This window comes from Macrobrachium nipponense, chromosome 18, assembly GCF_015104395.2.
Source record: "Macrobrachium nipponense isolate FS-2020 chromosome 18, ASM1510439v2, whole genome shotgun sequence".
NCBI lineage: Eukaryota > Metazoa > Arthropoda > Malacostraca > Decapoda > Palaemonidae > Macrobrachium > Macrobrachium nipponense.
The window spans coordinates 69827975-69846645 of record NC_087211.1 but is presented as its reverse complement, the minus strand read 5'-3'; the positions used below and the strand labels follow the sequence as shown (position 1 = coordinate 69846645).

At 39.2% G+C, this 18671-nt stretch overlaps 1 protein-coding gene across 1 annotated transcript in view; it reads left to right on the top strand.

Annotated features, from left to right (window-relative positions):
• LOC135196633 (uncharacterized) overlaps nt 1-2446 on the top strand; it is a 6499-nt gene extending 4053 nt beyond the window's left edge. Inside the window, exon 2 of the mRNA XM_064223473.1 lies at nt 1958-2446. Within this exon, the coding sequence (XP_064079543.1) occupies nt 1958-2446 (489 nt within the window). The remainder of the gene's footprint in view (nt 1-1957) is intronic.
• Nucleotides 2447-18671: the final 16225 nt, after the last annotated feature.

Sequence of the window (18671 nt, the reverse complement as noted above, 5' to 3'; positions counted from 1 at the left end):
TCTTTTAAACGAACCTCAACACGAAATCCTTGAAACGGAAATTTTGGTATGCTGATGAAATCTTCACGTTCCAGAGACAGATTTTAATACACTTCAAGTATTAAATATCAAATTGAAAAATTACGATAAGGATGGTAAACTTTTTACCTAAGGTATGTAAATCGTTCATCGAGTTGCTAAATCCGGTAGGTCATATTATGGAAAGTCATCTAAAGCTATTGCGTTTTATGAAAAAAGCCTCAGATGCAACCGGAAAAGAAATCGATTTGAACAAGAAAATGAAACTCCAGTAAGTTGAAGCATAAAATACACATGGATTGCAACTGTTGAGCTATTTAGACAAACGACCAAACTGAACCATGTATGTACTTCGTTTTGTTAAGTACTGCTGACGTAATTTACACCTGGTTAAAGGCCAGCCTTAATATGGGAATATGTTAAAAAGCTTGATAGAATAATGGAAGTAATTGGCACACTATTATCAGAAAATGTCCTACATGATTTCTAAATATATAAAAAAAGGCATGTTTAGATCCCACTGTTCTTTACAGAAGTAAATTAGAGATATAGCATATAATAAAGCAAAACATTGAGTATGGTGTTTAAATCCTGTACGTCTTGATACAAAGTAAGCAAATTTGAAAAGAATATAATGTACGTAGAGATGTTGGTATAAAAAAAAAAAAAAAAAAAAAGAATCAATTTCCAGGTTTTAGAAGTCTGCATATAAACTACAAATATTTAGAGAGAAAAGGTGAAAAGCTAGAAATATAGAAATATTCGGAAAACTTGCACTAATATGTATTAGAAGTTACCATACAAGTTACAAGACAAGAGAACAGTGTATGTAAAGAACTTGTATGTGGCAGCTGGATAGCTTAATGATACAGAGAAAAGATCGTGGTCCAAATAAAAGTTCATTTTAAACTTATTTCATGAAGCTTTGACGTGGTTCTTATATCATTGCTGGAAACACTTAAAGAACCTAGAAAAAAAAAATTAAGTAGATACACGAACACATAAAAAAATATATCTATGAAAGGAAACAATTATTCGCAGGAAGCCAAAAAATGCAAATATTTCTTGAGGGAATTTGGTAAAGCTCACTTATTGTTTAAGCTCAGAAAGAAATTCACGGTCATCGTTGTGGTCCTCTTCCTAAATAAAGGTGGGGCCGAAGGCCGAATGAGGAGGGTGGATTCCCTCATATCCCATTCATATATAAGGGTAAGTTGCTTTACATGATCTGCATAAGACTGACAACTGTAGAACAGTGAAAACGTCCAACCATGATTCCATAGGTAAGACGGATATGTGTTTAGGGACATAAACGTAAACGAACATATTCTATACACACACACACACACACACATATATGTATATATATATATATATATATAATATATATATATATATATATATATATATATATATATATATATAAATATATAATGTGTCTGTGTTTGTTTGTATATATCTACACACACGCATATATATATATATATATATATATATATATATATATATATATATATATATATATATATATATATATATATATATATATATATATATAGTGTGTATGCATGTTTATATGTATGTGTATAATACCATAATCAATTTTATAAACGCTAGTATAGATGTCCTTGTATATTTATGTACAGAGTTTGTGTAGTATACTCATATGTATAAACATGTTTTGTTGTAAGAATGCGTTCTTAAAAACATTTTCTTGATCCCTGAGAGGACTTGTAAACTGATGAAGACAATTTCTAGTGATAACAAACCATCCATCTTGGATATCTGTCATTATAGTTGTTTTGCTTTCCTCTTGACCGAACGTCTCATATTTTTGTGAAGGTACAGTCTCTCTCTCTCTCTCTCTCTCTCTCTCTCTCTCTCTCTCTCTCTCTCTCTCTCTCTTTCTTGATATGATTCTTAGTTATTCCAATTCCAGGTCGCTGTCCTGTTGGTAGCCTTGGTCGCTGATAAAGCTCATGGAGTCGGCCTAGGTATTGGAGGATTCGGCGGATTCGGTGGTGGAATTGGCGGCGCTGGTGGACTCTTGAGTGCTGGAAACTACGCCAATGGATTCAGCCACTCCAACGGGTACAGCCATGGAAACCACATCCTGAAAAAATTCGGAGGAGCTGGTGGGCTGAAACATGGCCATCTTAACACGCACCTCCTGGGCAAACGAAGTGCTGATCCCGAGCCAATACTCGGACTTGGAGGCCTATTCGGTGGATTGGGTGGTGGATACGGCGCGAAAGGTGGACTCTTGAGTGCTGGAAACTATGCCAATGGATTCAGCCATTCCAAGGGATACAGTCATGGAAGCCACATTGGAGGAGGATTCAAGAAATTGGGAGGTCTTGGAGGCGGCCACCTCAAGAAATTCTTCATCGGGAAGCGAAGCGTCAACCAAGAGCCTGAGTCCGAATAAGGAATCCAGGTAGTCACTGGAATAAGGAATCCAGGCGATTACTGGTATAAGGAATCCAGTTGGTCACTGAAACACTATGATCAATGGATGCGTATGGAGAAGAATGAGCCATATATTATAACCTGATGATAGTTAATTACACTTCTTTTTATGCACATCAATTACATTTATTAAAATATATTTATAGTTTTGCAGCAAATTATCTTGTTTTTATCCTAACTCTATATCCTTAGAAGTTTATGTAAAGGTATTTAGACATATGGACCTTACATTGAATACAGTTTAGCTTGGGGATAATTAGCAGCCCAACGGAATCGAATATGAGCAGTGACTCATCTAACCTGGCTTTTTCTGAACCCATAACTTTTATGGTTGGTACATAGGAGTCACCTAATATATGAAGTTATAGGGAATAAACATGTTTGTATAATATTAATGACAAAAATCTCATATATTCATATGACATATTTATATATACATATATGAACTTTTATCACATCCCCATGATTCATATAGTACATGCATTAAACTACAAATGTCTTTAAAGAAAAAGCAGGTGTGGTGGTGAATTGTTAGATCTCAGCTTTCTCCACTTAGTGACAAGAGGGCTTAGCGACAAGCACTGGATTCCTCGAAGAATGCTGAAATGAAAGAACAGTCAGAATCGATGAATGTGGTATGGGTTTGTCGACCTCTTCAGGAGGTCACATGACCAGGGTGCGGCACTCGGTTGCTATGCCGTTCCAGAAGCCGTGACCGTTTGTGCATGTATTTGTGCGTGTAATGTATGGGGCCCAACAGCCCGAGGTCCTAGAGAAGGTGACACTCTCTGATTATTGGTGAGAAGATATAGAACACTTTTGGAGGTAGTCTCGAGGACACACCCATCGTAAAGGTATTGTAACCTTAGAGACTTTGAAAAAGTTGCCCTTTGAAAAGAGAGAGAGAAGTGTAGTGTGTACACATTCATTTAATGTTTCTTTACATGTTGGGGTGATATAACAAATATGTCTCTTTGTTTCAGATGGGTTCATGGCATTATACAAGAGAATGGGTTCTCTAAAAAGACTTGACTATTTAAATGTATAATTAAACAAACTGTGAGATTTAAGGGATGATTACTTTATCTAATTCCGGAGGGTAGAATGACAGTTTATGGTCTTTTTTAAGGGGCAGACTTAGTTCTTTTATTTACGTCATTTTTAATAATTTTGTTCTATACCATGTTTAGCTAGTTTGGGAAATAAAAAATATATTTTTGTATCTACGAGGATTCATTAGCCCAGCTTGTATTTTAGTTTGATTCCATTTGCAGAGGGATAGCAAGCAACGAGAGGTAAAGGTATTGCCTGTTGTGTATTTTATTTAAACTAGTGCTGTATGGTCGAATAGACTTGGCAAGAGGTGGTGGCAGCAGTGGGATTCATTAACGCGTCCTTAAGCTTTTGAAAACTCTCAGACTGGGATTTCCCCCATTGAAATTGAACGTCTTCCAGCAATATATCTGTTAGGGGAGCTGCTATATTAGAAAACCCTTTCACAAACCTCCTAAAGAAACTGGCAATATCCAGGAATGACTTAATCTCTTTCTTTGATCTCGGGGTGCGAAAATTCACTATTGCTTTGACTTTATCGTCATTTACTCTAACCCCTTTCTTGGATATGACATAGCCTAGATATGTGATTTGCTTTTTCAAGAATGAACACTTAGCTAGCTTAATTTTCAACCCCGCTAATCTAAGCCTCCTAAGTACTTCTGTAAGCACTTCCAGGTGTTGCATGATCGTGTGTGTTGTGACCAAAAATATCATCCATATATAAAAAAAAATTTTTACCCAATAACCCGTGCAAAACTGTATTTACCAAACTGGTAAAAGTCATCGGACTGCCTGATAAACTGAACGGCATTCACGTAAATTCATAGTGTCCCCTGGGCACTGAAAAAGCTGTATATTCCTTACTACTCTCACGAAGAGGGACCTGCAGTTAAATCAATTGAGCTATAAATATTATGTCCCCCGATTTCTACAAAAAGGTCTGGTATGCACGTGACTGGATAACGGTCAGGCATTGTCTTTTCATTTAAACGTCTAAAATCGACACATACGCGGACAGAACCGTCCTTCTTAGGCACTGCTAATAAGGGAAAGTTGTATGGAGACACACTAGGCCTAATGATTCCTTCTTCTTCCCATTTATTGACCTCTTTCTTTACCTGTTCTCCTGATTTTTGAAGGTATACGGTATGCAGGAATATAGATAGGTTTTGTGCCACTCTCTAAGTTGACCTTATGTTTTAACACATTAGTCAATCCTAGTTTATCACCTTGTAAGGCTACTGTATCCCCAAATTCTGCCAAGAGCTCGCTTACCGCTTCAACATGCTCACTATAATCCACATTAGCTAAATGTTCTCTAAATATCTGTTCCTTGATTGCATTTCTGCCTCTGAAAACTCAGATTTCCCCTTTACGAGAGCCACTTAACCACTGTCACTTCTCCAATCTTGGAGATGTAATACATATGTATTCCTTTGGTATTTCCTAACTGTATCATTTCAGTTTAATAATTCTAACCAAGTAACACCAGTGTTTGATACACTGTTCACTGATGCCGTGCTAATAATCCCTCTTAGCTTCTCGCTACACTCAATAACACACACATTCGTGGGTTTTCTCACTTCCCTCAACTTGACTTTTACCATAGTCTTTGAACCTGACATTAACACAACATCCTCTGATAAAACACCTTTATATTTGTGGTTAGTACCTCCCCGTTCCACGACCCCATAAACACCACCACCCGTGGTTCTCATTACATCTACCCCATTGTTAGTATCAGTAATAATATCAATATTAGTATCAGTATCACCACCTATAATGCCATTGTCACATTCACCAAAATTGTTACCACAGTGGACTCCGATATCTCGCATAGCATCACCGCAGTTATTCCCCGTATCATCAGTGTGAGTTTTAATATTACCACCCCCCATAATCCCAGTATCATCACCATTAGCACCACCAAACACATCCCTTTATTCAATAATCTCCATATCCTCAGTTCTAATCACGTCCTCATAAGGAAGAAAAATTCCAGGTACGCCAATCGTTATCCCATTAATACCCGCATCGATCGAAATCTTGTGTCTCCTACATGTAGGGATGGACCAAGCAAAAGTCTGTTGCCCAACGCAACCCCTTTTATAACCAAAAATGGTTCTATAAATACTCTATCACCGAGAGTAAACTGTATTTGAACACAACCCAGGGTGTTTAATCTATGGGCTTGCACATCGCACACCGTCTGCGTTGAGAGTTTCAAAGGGTAATGGGAGAACATGGATTGATACAAATTGTGATCAATCAAGTTGATACTTGTGCCAGTATCTATAAATACTGGGATATCAACGTCCTCCACTGTTGTGTAAACTATAGGCCTTGGCTCTGGGGCGTCCCCCACCAGACCACAATGGCACGTACTAATCATCTGTACCCTTTTTGTTGATCGGCCTTCCAAAAATTTCGCCGATCCCTTTGCCCTCTTAAATGACCTGCCTGGGAAGTTCTCATATTATAACTCCCAGAACTTTGAGGTGTAGGCCTCGCATCTTTCCATATTTGAGACGGACAAGATTGCCAATAGTGATCCAAACTCTTACACATTCCACAATATTTAACTACACATTTTCTTGGGGTGCCCTGGTTTATTACAATTGTAGCAACGCAACTGCTGTTGCCTTTGATCGATCAATTTTCTGTTATATTTAACTTTTGCACACAAATGGGGAGAAGAAAATTCTGTCTCTTTGCACCCTATTTCTCGGGCTGGTCCTATTAAAAATGTACTATCTGCAGTGGGACATTTAACATGTGTTTCTGAATTTGGGTATAAATTAATTCTTCATCTCATGTAGGTTCAATCTTTTCATCAAAACTATCCACTGTTACATCTGGTATGTCGTGCAACAGCATCGCAAAATGGATCAGTTTATGTAAATTGTCAAGTGAGACACTACCCTCTTTAACCCACTTAGAGGTTTTCAATTTTTCTATCCATTCTCCCGCTGAGTCAAAAAGTTTTGAGCTATGCTCAATGAGGCTAGTTGTGCCTTTCCATATTTTATATAGTCCTCTGAGATCTCTCACCATATCCCTGTGTTCCTTTGAGCCATAAGCTGCTCTTAAAAATGCTTGCAAATCAGCCCATGTCTGACATTTTGCATATTGAAAACTCCTGCGATAGGAAAGATCACCCTTACTGAAATCTAACAAAGCTTTCGCCTCTCTGAAAGCCTCTAAATCGTCTGTTATCCCTTTTGCGCTTAAATAATTATTTACACTTTCAATAAAGATTTGTACTGGCTGCGAAAGAACCCCATCCACCACTCCACGAAATGGACTCACGCATGCACTGACATTCGTAATGCGATGAAGTAGAGTCTGCGTACCACTTGCGCCCGCCATTTTGCTCTCTTTATGAAAGCTCTTATACTTTACGATTCTCCCCCGACCTCAATAACATTAATGTATTTATACACACCACAAATCCCAATCCAGAAAAACAATAATACAAACATCCCCAATAAAAGATAAAAAAAAAAAAACATGCACCGCGCCCAGTAAATCACCATATGAACAGCTGTTAATATTAAATACAAGGTCGTGCCGGGAACAACAAAAAAAAAGACAGGGAGAAGATTAAAAAAAAAAAGTTCGAGAGAAAAACTGCTTCATTCAACAAAACATCCGCCCGCCTGCCTCTCTCTCAGACACACCTCCACTGACCGTCTCTCTCTCTCTCTCTCTCTCTCTCAAACACTCGCCTCTCTCCCCCTCTCTCTCCAGGGGGTAACTCACAACCATCAAATATCCCCACCTATGTTGCCACAAAACTACCAATGTCCGCCGAATCTCGAGGAACATCAAAAACAAAAATACACTTTTAAGCAAATTAATCACCAATAAAAAGAGAAAAAAAAGAAAGGAAACAATGAAATTACACTCACGTATTCATATGACCGGAGCCCAAACTTGTATACCCATTGCAAATGTGCGTAACTTATTCACCACACCTGATAAACACTTTATTATGCCAAAAATTAAACGTTAATTCCTGAAACATCAAAACACAAGTTCACACAAAGTGCTAGCTAAAGACACTCTGGCACAGAGAGACAGCCCCGGACTCTAAGACCCTTAACTCAGCAATAACACGAGTTGCCTGTGTCATAATTACAACCCTTTTTCCAAAAAACATGCCTAAACTAGCTATAGTCTCTTCAGAAGCGTACCTACGGCCTATAAACACCTTTTTACCCGCTGCCACCACCTATGAGGGATGTTCGTAATTGGGGTTAAGCTTTACATAGCATTTCTATTTTAGACAGGAGGTATAATTTATCGGGGTATATGAGTTAGACAGAAAGGGTGTTTGGCATTATATTTCATGGAGGTTAATTATATAAACAGTACAGGGGTTTTGCTGTTAGACATTATGGTTATTTTATAGTATATTTGTCAGATATAGGATGACTTGTGAGGATTCAGTGGGTAAAGATCCTATTTTGTTTGGTGAGGAATTTTTAATAATTGATTAGGAGATTGAGTATGTTAGTTAATGACAGATTTGTGTGGTAAAGCAAGACTTTAGTTATTTTATGATCATGTAGACTTTTCAAATACAGACACACGATGACTTTAGAGAATTCCCAACTTCTTGTGATGGTGAAGATGGAAATGGCTTGGTTCTACAGTACCAGAGGTCAAGTCTACACACGAGTAGCGATGCTATGGATCGCCTTTGCAATGGATGAGATGTCGCCGGTGGATCATCTCAGGATATGCTCTGGGACAAGTCAGGAGTTTTCAATCTTCTACGAGGCGGGTGCAAGACGCACTTGCATGGAAGTCACGGGATATTTCCTTGACAATGAGATGATGGCGACGAGGGGGTGTTGGATACACTTATGAGGGTCGCAGACGCTGAATAATGACGCATGCTGAATTGTTTTGAGATGGTTCACATGCTCAGCCTGGGTCTACAACTGTTCGACAAAGGTGTTCGTGAAAAACTTACATGGACTCACGAGGCGGTTCAAGTTCCACCTATCTCAGAGATGGATGAATTCTTCTTTGGCGAATGCTACACAATTCCAGTGCTTATGTTTATCATATCCATAGTGATAGTCAAAATATGTGTTATGTGGGCTATCTTGCAAACATTATGAACCATTATATACTAGTTGCTGATGTGGTGTGCAACGGGAGTGCACAAAGGACATAGGTGGCCAAGCTATCTTAAAAGAAAAAAGCAGGTGTGGTGGTGAATTGTTAGATCTCAGCTTTCTCCGCTTAGTGACAAGAGGGCTTAGCAACAAGCACTGGATTCCTCGAAGAATGTTGAAATGAAAGAATAGTCAGAATCGATGAATGTGGTATGGGTTTGTCGACCTCTTCAGGAGGTCACATGACCAGGGTGCGGCACTCGGTTTGCTATGCCGTTCCCAAAAGGCGTGACCGTTTGTGTATGTGTTTGTGCGTGTAATGTATGGGCCCAACAGCCCGAGGTCCTAGAGAAGTGACACTCTCTGATTATTGGTGAGAAGATATAGAAACACTTTTGGAAAGTCTCGAGGACACACCCATTGTAAAGGTATTGTAACCTTACAGACTTTGAAAAAGTTGCCCTTTAAAAAGAGAGAGAGAAGTTTAGTGTGTACACATTCATTTAATGTTTCTTTACATGTTGGGGTGATATAACAAATATGTCTCTTTGTTTCAGATGGGTTCATGGCATTACACAAGAGAATGGGTTCTCTAAAAAGACTTGACTTTATATGTATAATTAAACAAACTGTGAGATTTAAGGAATGATTTACTTTATCTAATTCCGGAGGGTAGAATGACAGTTTATGGTCTTTTTTAAGGGGCAGAACCTTAGTTCTTTTATTTACATAATTTTTAATCATTTTGTTCCATACCATGTTTAGCTAGTTTGGGAAATAAAAGTATATAAAGAAATGAGTTGCAGAGAATAGACTCATTTAAATGACTATAAATGATGACCAACTTTGGCTTTCATTGTCCGAATGACTACAGATGCTACCTCCCAGTAGCGTAAATAAGGGGTGCGGGTTGGGGAGGGGCCATACCCAATGTCACTATCCATGTGGGGGGATGAGGGGGATGAGGGGGCTGTGGGCAGCCCTGGCATTTTATTCAGCAGGGTCTGGTCTACCACAACTCTAGATTCTTTAGCATATTTCGACTGATCGGAACATTGAACAGCAATTTATCGACTCTGCTGTTGGACAGTAAGCGATTTTTTTAAGAATAAAATAATGATTGAGATGTTAAGGTTTAAAATGTGGGTTTAATTTTCACCACTTGAGTACCTTTTTTTTTAGCACGGGAATGAGGCGGCACTTTCAGAGTACGCCCGGCACCACTAACGCTATAGTAGATTCACATCAACCGTGCAGCAGGATGTCTATGCCAGTCCCTACGACGTTCCTTGGATTGGCTGTTGATAAACCAGTCACAGGTCTGGAAACTCTCAGTCTCTCTCGAGAGTTCACATAAGCAGGATGTATGTTCCACCTCTCCTGAGGGATACTTTTGATAGACGTATCCCTCATGAGAGGTGGAACATACATCCAAGATCCTGAGAGTTTCCAGCCCCTGTGATTGGCTTATCAACAGCCAATCAGGAGCGTCGTAAGGGAACTGGCATAGACATCAGATGCATGGTTGATGTAAATCTACTATAGTTCCTAAAGCAGTATGAAAAAAAATTGGGATTAACACAGGTGCCTACCAATGGTGGTTGAGACAAATATGGGAAAAAAGGTGATCAGTAACTATCCAAAATTTGGATGAAAGCACAAAAAACGGCATAATTAGGAACAGTGTTGATGTGACAGAGAAGTCTTTTCTAGATTCCAAGGCGCTGCTGTCATATGGTTATTTGTCTCTTGGGATGAGGGGTCAGTCACCCCTTTGCATTTGCTTTTATCGATGACGGACTGTATTATTAGTTATTATGATGATGATGATTAATGATGATGATGATTATTATTATTATTATTATTATATTGTATCAGTAGATGAAACCTATTCAATTGAACAAACGTCACAGTGACCTGAAACACAAGCTTCCAAAGAATTTTGGCCTCAACTCCCATCGCAGACCCCACACTACTGTAGTAACTGATCATGAAACAGAGCCAGTGATTCTTCGTCGCCCTGGGGGAGATGCGAACCCACGAATAATCTGAGCGGGTGATTAAGGAGAGTTGGAGAGGGTATTAAACAGGAGAATGGGTATGGAAGAAAAAGGTTAAAAGACCAGTAGGGAGGATATGGAGTATATGAAATTTAATGGATACCAGAGTGAATACTTTATAATAGAAAGCAAATATTCAGCAACATTCCAGAACAAGACAGATATAGACTACAGAGCACAAGCTCAGGAAGGAAGCGAGAGATTTTCGAAAATAAAAAATATCATTGAGTCCAGTCATCTTTACAGAAGTGAAATGGAGATGTAGCATATGAAAGACAGAAGAATATAGGAAAGAAAGTTTGGACTCCACAGGAATATAGATTGTACGTTTAATAAGTAATGAGGAATGATTAAAAGGCGAAATATTTATGATATTAGCAGACGACGCGCAATATCCAAGTTCTGAGAGAGTGCTTGCATGACAGAGGTGAACGGCACGGTATATGTCAAGACATTATACTATTATCTCTGGCATGTTTCCTTTGTCAATACCGGAAACAAATTAGGTTTACTAAAAGAGTTACTAGACAAACGCGTAGCGAATAATATATTTATAAAAAAATTTTTTTTATTTGAATACAGACCAAAAAATCATATTGTTTTAGTAACACAACTTCATGATTCAAGGTCACGCTTGTATTTTGACTGAAAAAAAATTTCATGGTCAAAGCTACGCTCTTCCCATAGGAAGGTGTGGGTCGACGGCTGACTGAGAAAGGTGGTTTCGTTCATATCATATGCATATATAAAGGTAAGCCTCCAACATGATTGACATAAACATAGACAACCGCTCACTTGCAGCAGATATCGGTAGTGAAAACCACCAGCCATGATACCTTTGGATAAGATGGGAATTTAGTTCGAGAATTACCCGAGAACGCCGACACACACACACATATATAAAACATATGCATATGTAAATTTATATATATATATATATATATATATATATATATATATATATATATATATATATATATATATATATATATATAATATCCATATACAGTTATACAGAATCAAAATGGCAGTATATACCCTTGTAAATTTATACTTGCAGTCTACGTAGCGCTAATTCGTGTTCATAACTGTGCTTTTTGCGAAAATGATTGTTAAAAAAAACATTCTCCATATCGCAGAGAGGCCTCATAAATTTCCAAATATGTATTTTATGTGATGACTGGTGATTCATATTGAATATTACTTTATTGTTTATCTTCTTCTTGCTAATAATTTTCATGTTTGCGAAGGCAAAACCTCCCTCTCTCTCTCTCTCTCTCTCTCTCTCTCTCTCTTGATATTATTCTTAAATGCATACCAATTCCAGATCGCTGTCCTTTTGGTAGCCTTGGTCGCTGATGAAGCTTATGGAGTCGGCTAGGTGTTGGAGGATTCGGCGGATTCGGTGGTGGATTTGGCGGCGCTGGTGGACTCTTGAGTGCTGGAAACTACGCCAATGGATTCAGCCACTCCAACGGATACAGCCATGGAAACCACATCCTGAAAAAATTCGGAGGGGCTGGTGGGCTGAAACATGGCCATCTTAACGCGCACCTCCTGGGCAAACGAAGTGCTGATCCCAAGCCAATACTCGGACTTGGAGGCCTATTCGGTGGATTGGGGTGGTGGATACGGCGCGAAAGGTGGACTCTTGAGTGCTGGAAACTATGCATGGATTCAGCCATTCCAAGGGATACAGTCATGGAAGCCACATTGGAGGAGGCTTCAAGGGACTGGGAGGTCTTGGAGGCGGCCACCTCAAGAAATTCTTCATCGGGAAGCGAAGCGTCGACCATGAGCCTGAGTCCGAATAAGGAATCCAGGTGGTCACTCGGAATAAGGAATCCAGGTGGTCACTGGAATAAGGAATCCAGGTGGTCACTGGAACACTTCGGCCAATGGATGCTTATGGAGACGAATGAGCTATATATTATAACCTATTATTAAGTTAATTACACTTCTTTTTATGACACTATTACATTTATTAAAATATATTTATAGTTTTGCAGCAAAATATCTTGTTTTATCCTAACTTTGTATCCGTAGAACTTTATGTAGAGGTACTGAGTATATGGACCTTTCGTTCGAATACAGCATAGCTTGGGATAATTAGTAGCCTAAAGGAATCAAATATGAGCAGTTACTCTCATCTAACCTGCAGTTTTCTGAACCCATGACTTTTATGGTAGGTACATGGGATAGTGACTTAATATATGAAACGATAAGGTATAAAAATGATATGCATAATATTAATGACAAAAATCTCATATATATCTATATTTACCATATTTACATATTCATACACACACACACACACACACACACACACATATATATATATATATATATATATATATATATATATATCACTACACACACACACACACATATTTATATATATATATGTATATATATATATATATATATATATATATATATATATATATATATATATATATATATATGTATACACATATAGTTAGTGTTTAATGTCCAATTCGCTATAACTTGATATTAACTTAAACTACTGGGGAATTAATTATAACTGATAATTACAGCTGCCTCGACGGCGTTGTTAATATCGACTGTTTATCTTTTTGTCTAAACCAAAGGTCCAACTTCGAGTCCTGGCTGGGCCATGAGCACTTATCAATTCCAAGTCGTAATTGGTACAAGTTATTCCAAGGTATACTTCGATATCAAACGACATCTGCTGGCTTGATATTTGTGAATATGATGAAAGCTCACGCTTGTAGTAAAAGACTACAACAAAATTGGGCATTACTGTGATGTTTATGCTGGGGCGTAAATAATTTGACTGTATATGTCAATTGTGTTGAAAATTCCCAAGCATTATAAGGGGGCACGAACACATCGAATTATATCTAACCATGATTATTATTATTATTATTATTATTATTATAATTATTATTATTATTTTTCTTTTTTTTGTAAGGGGGGGGGGGGGAAGGAGGGGTGGTTATCACAGTCCTCCAAGTAGACTGGGTGGTATTTATAGTGTGGGGTTCCGGGTTGCATCCTGCTTCTTTAAGAGTCCATCACTCTTCTTACTATGTGCGCCGTTTCTAGGACTCACTCTTCTGCATGAGTTCTGGAGTGACTTCAGCCTCTAGTTTTTCCAGATTCCTTTCCAGGGATCTTGGGATCGTGCCTAGTGTTCCTATGATTATGGGTACAATTTCCACTGGCATATCCCATATCCTTCTTATTTCTATTTTCAGGTCTTGATACTTATCCATTTTTTCCCTTTCTCTCTTCAACTCTGGTGTCCCATAGTATTGCGACATCAATGAGTGATACTTTCTTCTTGATTTTGTCAATCAACGTCACATCTGGTCTATTTGCACGTATCACCCTATCCGTTCTGATACCATAGTCCCAAAGGATCTTTGCCTGATCGTTTTCTATCACTCCCTCAGGTAGGTGCTCGTACCAGATTATTACTGCAAGGTAGCTGGTGTTTCTTGCACAGGCTTTTGCCACTGAACCATGGCTCTTTTTGTTTTTGTGCTGGTTCTGTGCAAGTGCCGGACATTCGCTTGCTATGTGGTTTATGGTTTCATTTTTCGTATTGCCTGATCTTGTGCCGCTGTTATCATTCCTTCAGTTTCCTTCTTGAGCTCTCCCCTCAGTAACCATTGCCATATGTCATCGCTGGCCAGTTCTTTAGTCTGTCTCATGTATTGTCCGTGCATTGGTTTGTTGTGCCAGTCCTCTGTTCTGTTTGTCATTCTCCTGTCTCTGTATATTTCTGGGTCTTCGTCTACTTTTATCAGTCCTTCTTCCCATGCACTCTTGAGCCACTCGTCTTCACTGGTTTCGAGATATTGCCCCAGTGCTCTGTTCTCGATGTTGACGCAGTCCTCTATGCTATAGTCCTCTCCCACCTTCTTTTTCGTGTTATGTATAGTCTGTCCGTATTTGCTCTTGGGTGTAGTGCTTTGTGTATTGTCAAATGTTCTTAGTTTTCTGGTCTATGTTGCGGAGTTCTGCCTTCGTCCATTCCACTATTCCTGCACTGTATCTGATTACTGGCACTGCCCATGTGTTTATGGCTTTTATCTTATTTCCGTCGTGAGTTTTGACTTGAGTATCACCTTGAGTCTCTGCATAATTCTTTCCTGATCGTGTCCCTTCATCTCTTGGTGTTTTATATCCCCTCCATTCCAGTTATTCCCAGGTATTTGTATCCCGTCTCATCTATGTGTTTGATGTTGCTCCCATCTGGTAGCTTTACCCCCTTCAGTCCTTGTTACTTTTGCCCTTTTGTACGTTGACTAAGGCATATTTTTCTATTCCAGGCATTCTATTAGCCATGTGTGTGGTATCATGTTGAAGACTTTCCTATAGTCTATCCATGCCATGCTTAGGTTGGTTTTCCTTCTCTTACTGTTCTTCATTACCATTTCATCTATAGGAGCTGGTCTTTTTTGTGCCCCTACACTTCCTTCTGCAGCCTTTCTGTTGGTGGGGATGGTGTTTGGTATCCTCTAGGTAGTTATGTAACCTTTCGCTGATGATACCTGTTAGTAACTTCCACATTATTGGCAGCCAGGTGGGATAGGCCTGTAGTTACTGGCTATATTTCCCTTACTCTTGTCTTTCTGGACAAAGGATGTTCTTCTGTGGTCTTCCATTTGGACGCATGGTGATTTGTGATATAATTGCTGGACTTGTTCTGCTATTCTTGGGTGTAGGGCCTTGAAGTTTTTTGAGCCAGTATCCATGGACTTCATCGGGACCTGGGGGTTTCCAGTTTGGCATTTTCTTTAGTTGGTGTCTGACTGTGTCTGTCGTGATGTCAGTGATTTCTTTTTTTTATTCTCCCTGTTTCTTCTTCCTTGACTTCCTGGAGCCATGTTGCATGTTTGTTATGTGATACCGGATTGCTCTATATGTTTTCCCATAGTCTCTTACTTGGTTCGGCTTCAGGAATTTCTTGGTGGTTGTCTTCCCCTCTTAGTTGGTTGTATAGTCTTTTCTGGTTGGTTCCGAATAGTTTGTTCTGTGGTATCCCTTATTCCTGTTCATGTATTATTGGATCTTATGTGCTTTGGCCTTAAGCCTCTGTTTTGCATCTTCTATTATGTTGTTTAGTCCCCTCTCCTGTACTTTGTAATTCTCGTTCAGTTCCTCCCTTCTTTTTCTTGCTTCTTAGCCTTTCTTCTGCCATCTCTTTCAGTTTACTCTAGTCAGATCTCATCACCATGATTTGCTTTTCCAGGCGCCTTTTCCAAGGTGGTTGCTGTTTTTGGTTTTCTTGTTGGGTTGGTTGTGCTGGTGGTATTGGTGTTCGTGTACCCATCAGTTCTACTACCAATCTTGCTCCTGCATATGTTAAGTTATTTGTTTCTGTGATATTGGTGGGGTGTATTATTCCCATTATTGACTTCACTTGTTTTCTCCCTTAATTTCTTGGTGTCGTGGGCTTTCATGGAGGGGATCTTTGTTCTCTCTGTATCTGGCTTCATCCATTGTCTGATCTTTTCTACCCATCCGTCCGTTCTCTGTTACTTCGTCGGTGTTTCTTCGTGTGTCGTTTGTTTGATACCTCATCATCCCTATAATCTTCTGTGGCATTGTCTCTCAGTTCGTCTTCTTGTAATTCGTTGCCGTGTGTCATTTCCCTTTCCAGTTCCTCTCTTTCTGTTGGGAGAGCCAGTTCTTTTTCTTAATGTTCCTTACTTGGTCTGCCAGTCTCTGCTCTGTTTGGGGGGTGTTCCTCCTTCTTCCAGATGTTGAACAACCTTCTTCTATATCCGCTCTCTGTCGGGTTGCTTCTGATGTAGCATCTCCATATTTCCTTATTTTCTTCTCTTGTCCATTTCTTCCTTTGGTTTGCTTCTGTAGCTCCAGTCTCTGGTTGTTGGTTACTGTCGTTGTGGTGGTCAGTTGCTGGATGACGACCTCCAAGTACCTGACCATCTTCCCCTTCAATTGGGCTGAATACCTGGCTGTCGGACGAAGTTCCTCTGTGCCCAGAGGTTCCATTTTACGTTGTTGTCGTTTAATTCTTCATTTCTTTCCATCATTGCCTGAGTTTTGCTATTTAACCCATAGCTGGACCCTACCCCATCAGGAATAGGTACTCATTTAAGCCTGGTACACACTATGCTATCACGTATCAGCCACATGATGCAGTAGTGGTGTTGAAAAAATTAATAGTGGCCAAACTATACTGCAACACTGCTCACTTGTTCTCGCAGTTCAGCTTTCGACGGCAGGATGTCTGCCGATGATGTACTTTGCTGGAGAGACTACCGCGGGGTGTAGTTGCTCTGTGTGCTGCAAAAAAAGAAACTTTTGAGGAAGAAACGTAGAAACTTGTGGTGTAAGTAATGGCTTTCTTGGTGACCTCTGAAGGGAAGCTTCAATGAAATATTTTTGGAGCTACAAGTCAAATATCCATCAGACTTTGAAATTACACAAGAATGCCAATCCTTGCATTTTATAAATTGTTGGAAAAAAATTGAACTATATATCTGTAAGCAGGCTACACCAGCTTTCGAGACAGCATATCACCAGGAGCTCGTTCTTGCAGCTGGAGGATCGTATGCAAGCCTCCAATATTCAACCAGGATATCAAACAGAGCCTCGGTCTAATCATCCCCGAAACCTGTGAAGCCATCTATAATGTCCTTAGGGAGGATTATTTGAAAGTAAGGTCAAATATAGGTACAAAGTACACAAATATTCTTTTTATTACAAGAAATGCAGCTCATCAAAACACCATAACTTCGGAGTGTAGAGATCTTCCGTGCCAGCTCCAGACTTCTGTGATGCTTTGATTGCAGACATTTCCCTGTAGAATTGTGTCTTCAGGGTGTGCAGCTTTTTAGTAATGTCTTCATTCTGCAATGTGTAGTTTACAAAACTCGATAACTTTGATTTTATGGTTTCCAAGCTTACACTCCTGATGTTTCTCATCTTGTAACGCTTGCATTTGATGTTCCAAACAGATGGATGTTCCTTCAGTAATTCAATAAAATGTAGTGTTAGTCCTTGTCCACTCAAGGGGTTTGGTGGGTGGTGGTGAGCGGACATCCTCTCCCTCTGAACGTTGGTGCATCACTGAGCTGCGAAATGAAATGGCTCTGTCCCATCAACACATTGGTGATGCGACTTCATGTTGAAAAAGTAGTTTTTCAACGAATCCAGCGAGCATAAGATGCATAGTGTACGGGCTTTACAGCTGAGTAGACTGAGGAAATTATGGTAAAGATCCTTTCCCAAGGAATCAACGCCGAGGAGAGCGGTCACCCATCCAACGACTGACCAGTCCCAATATTGTTTTAACCATCATTGACGACCTAAACCACTCTGCCACGGCGCCACATTTATTATTATTATTATTATTATTATTGTTGTACTTAGGAAGCAGAACCTCTCCCAAGCATACTTTATTAAAGTAATGGCTACTTCAGCAGCGTTACACTTGTAGAGATTCTTCTCTATTATATATTAAAAATAGAGAAGAATCTCTACAAGTGTAACGCTGCTGAAGTAGCCATTACTTTTCATAAAGTATTATTATTATTATTATTATTATTATTCGATACGTGGCAGAATCTTCGGTTCAAGATACTTAGTGTAGTGAGTTCCTTGTGCAATGGACGGTGGCAATCTTTTTTTATTCTCTTTATGCTCCATGTGAACGGATGCTTGAAAAGACGGACTGTTAGTGATTCTAGCTTTGAATAATCTTATTAATTCAGTTTCATTTATACTTACCAATGTCCTCCAATGTCCTCCTAAAAATCAAATTTGGTAGGGCAACGAAACGACGAGAGTAATTGTTTCGATTTAATCCTTAGTAGAAGCTCGGAAATCCTGGATTTTAACATTTATTAATGCCTCTCTCTCTCCTCTCCTCTCTCCTCATCTCTCTCTCTCTCTCTCTCTCTCTCTCCTCTCTCTC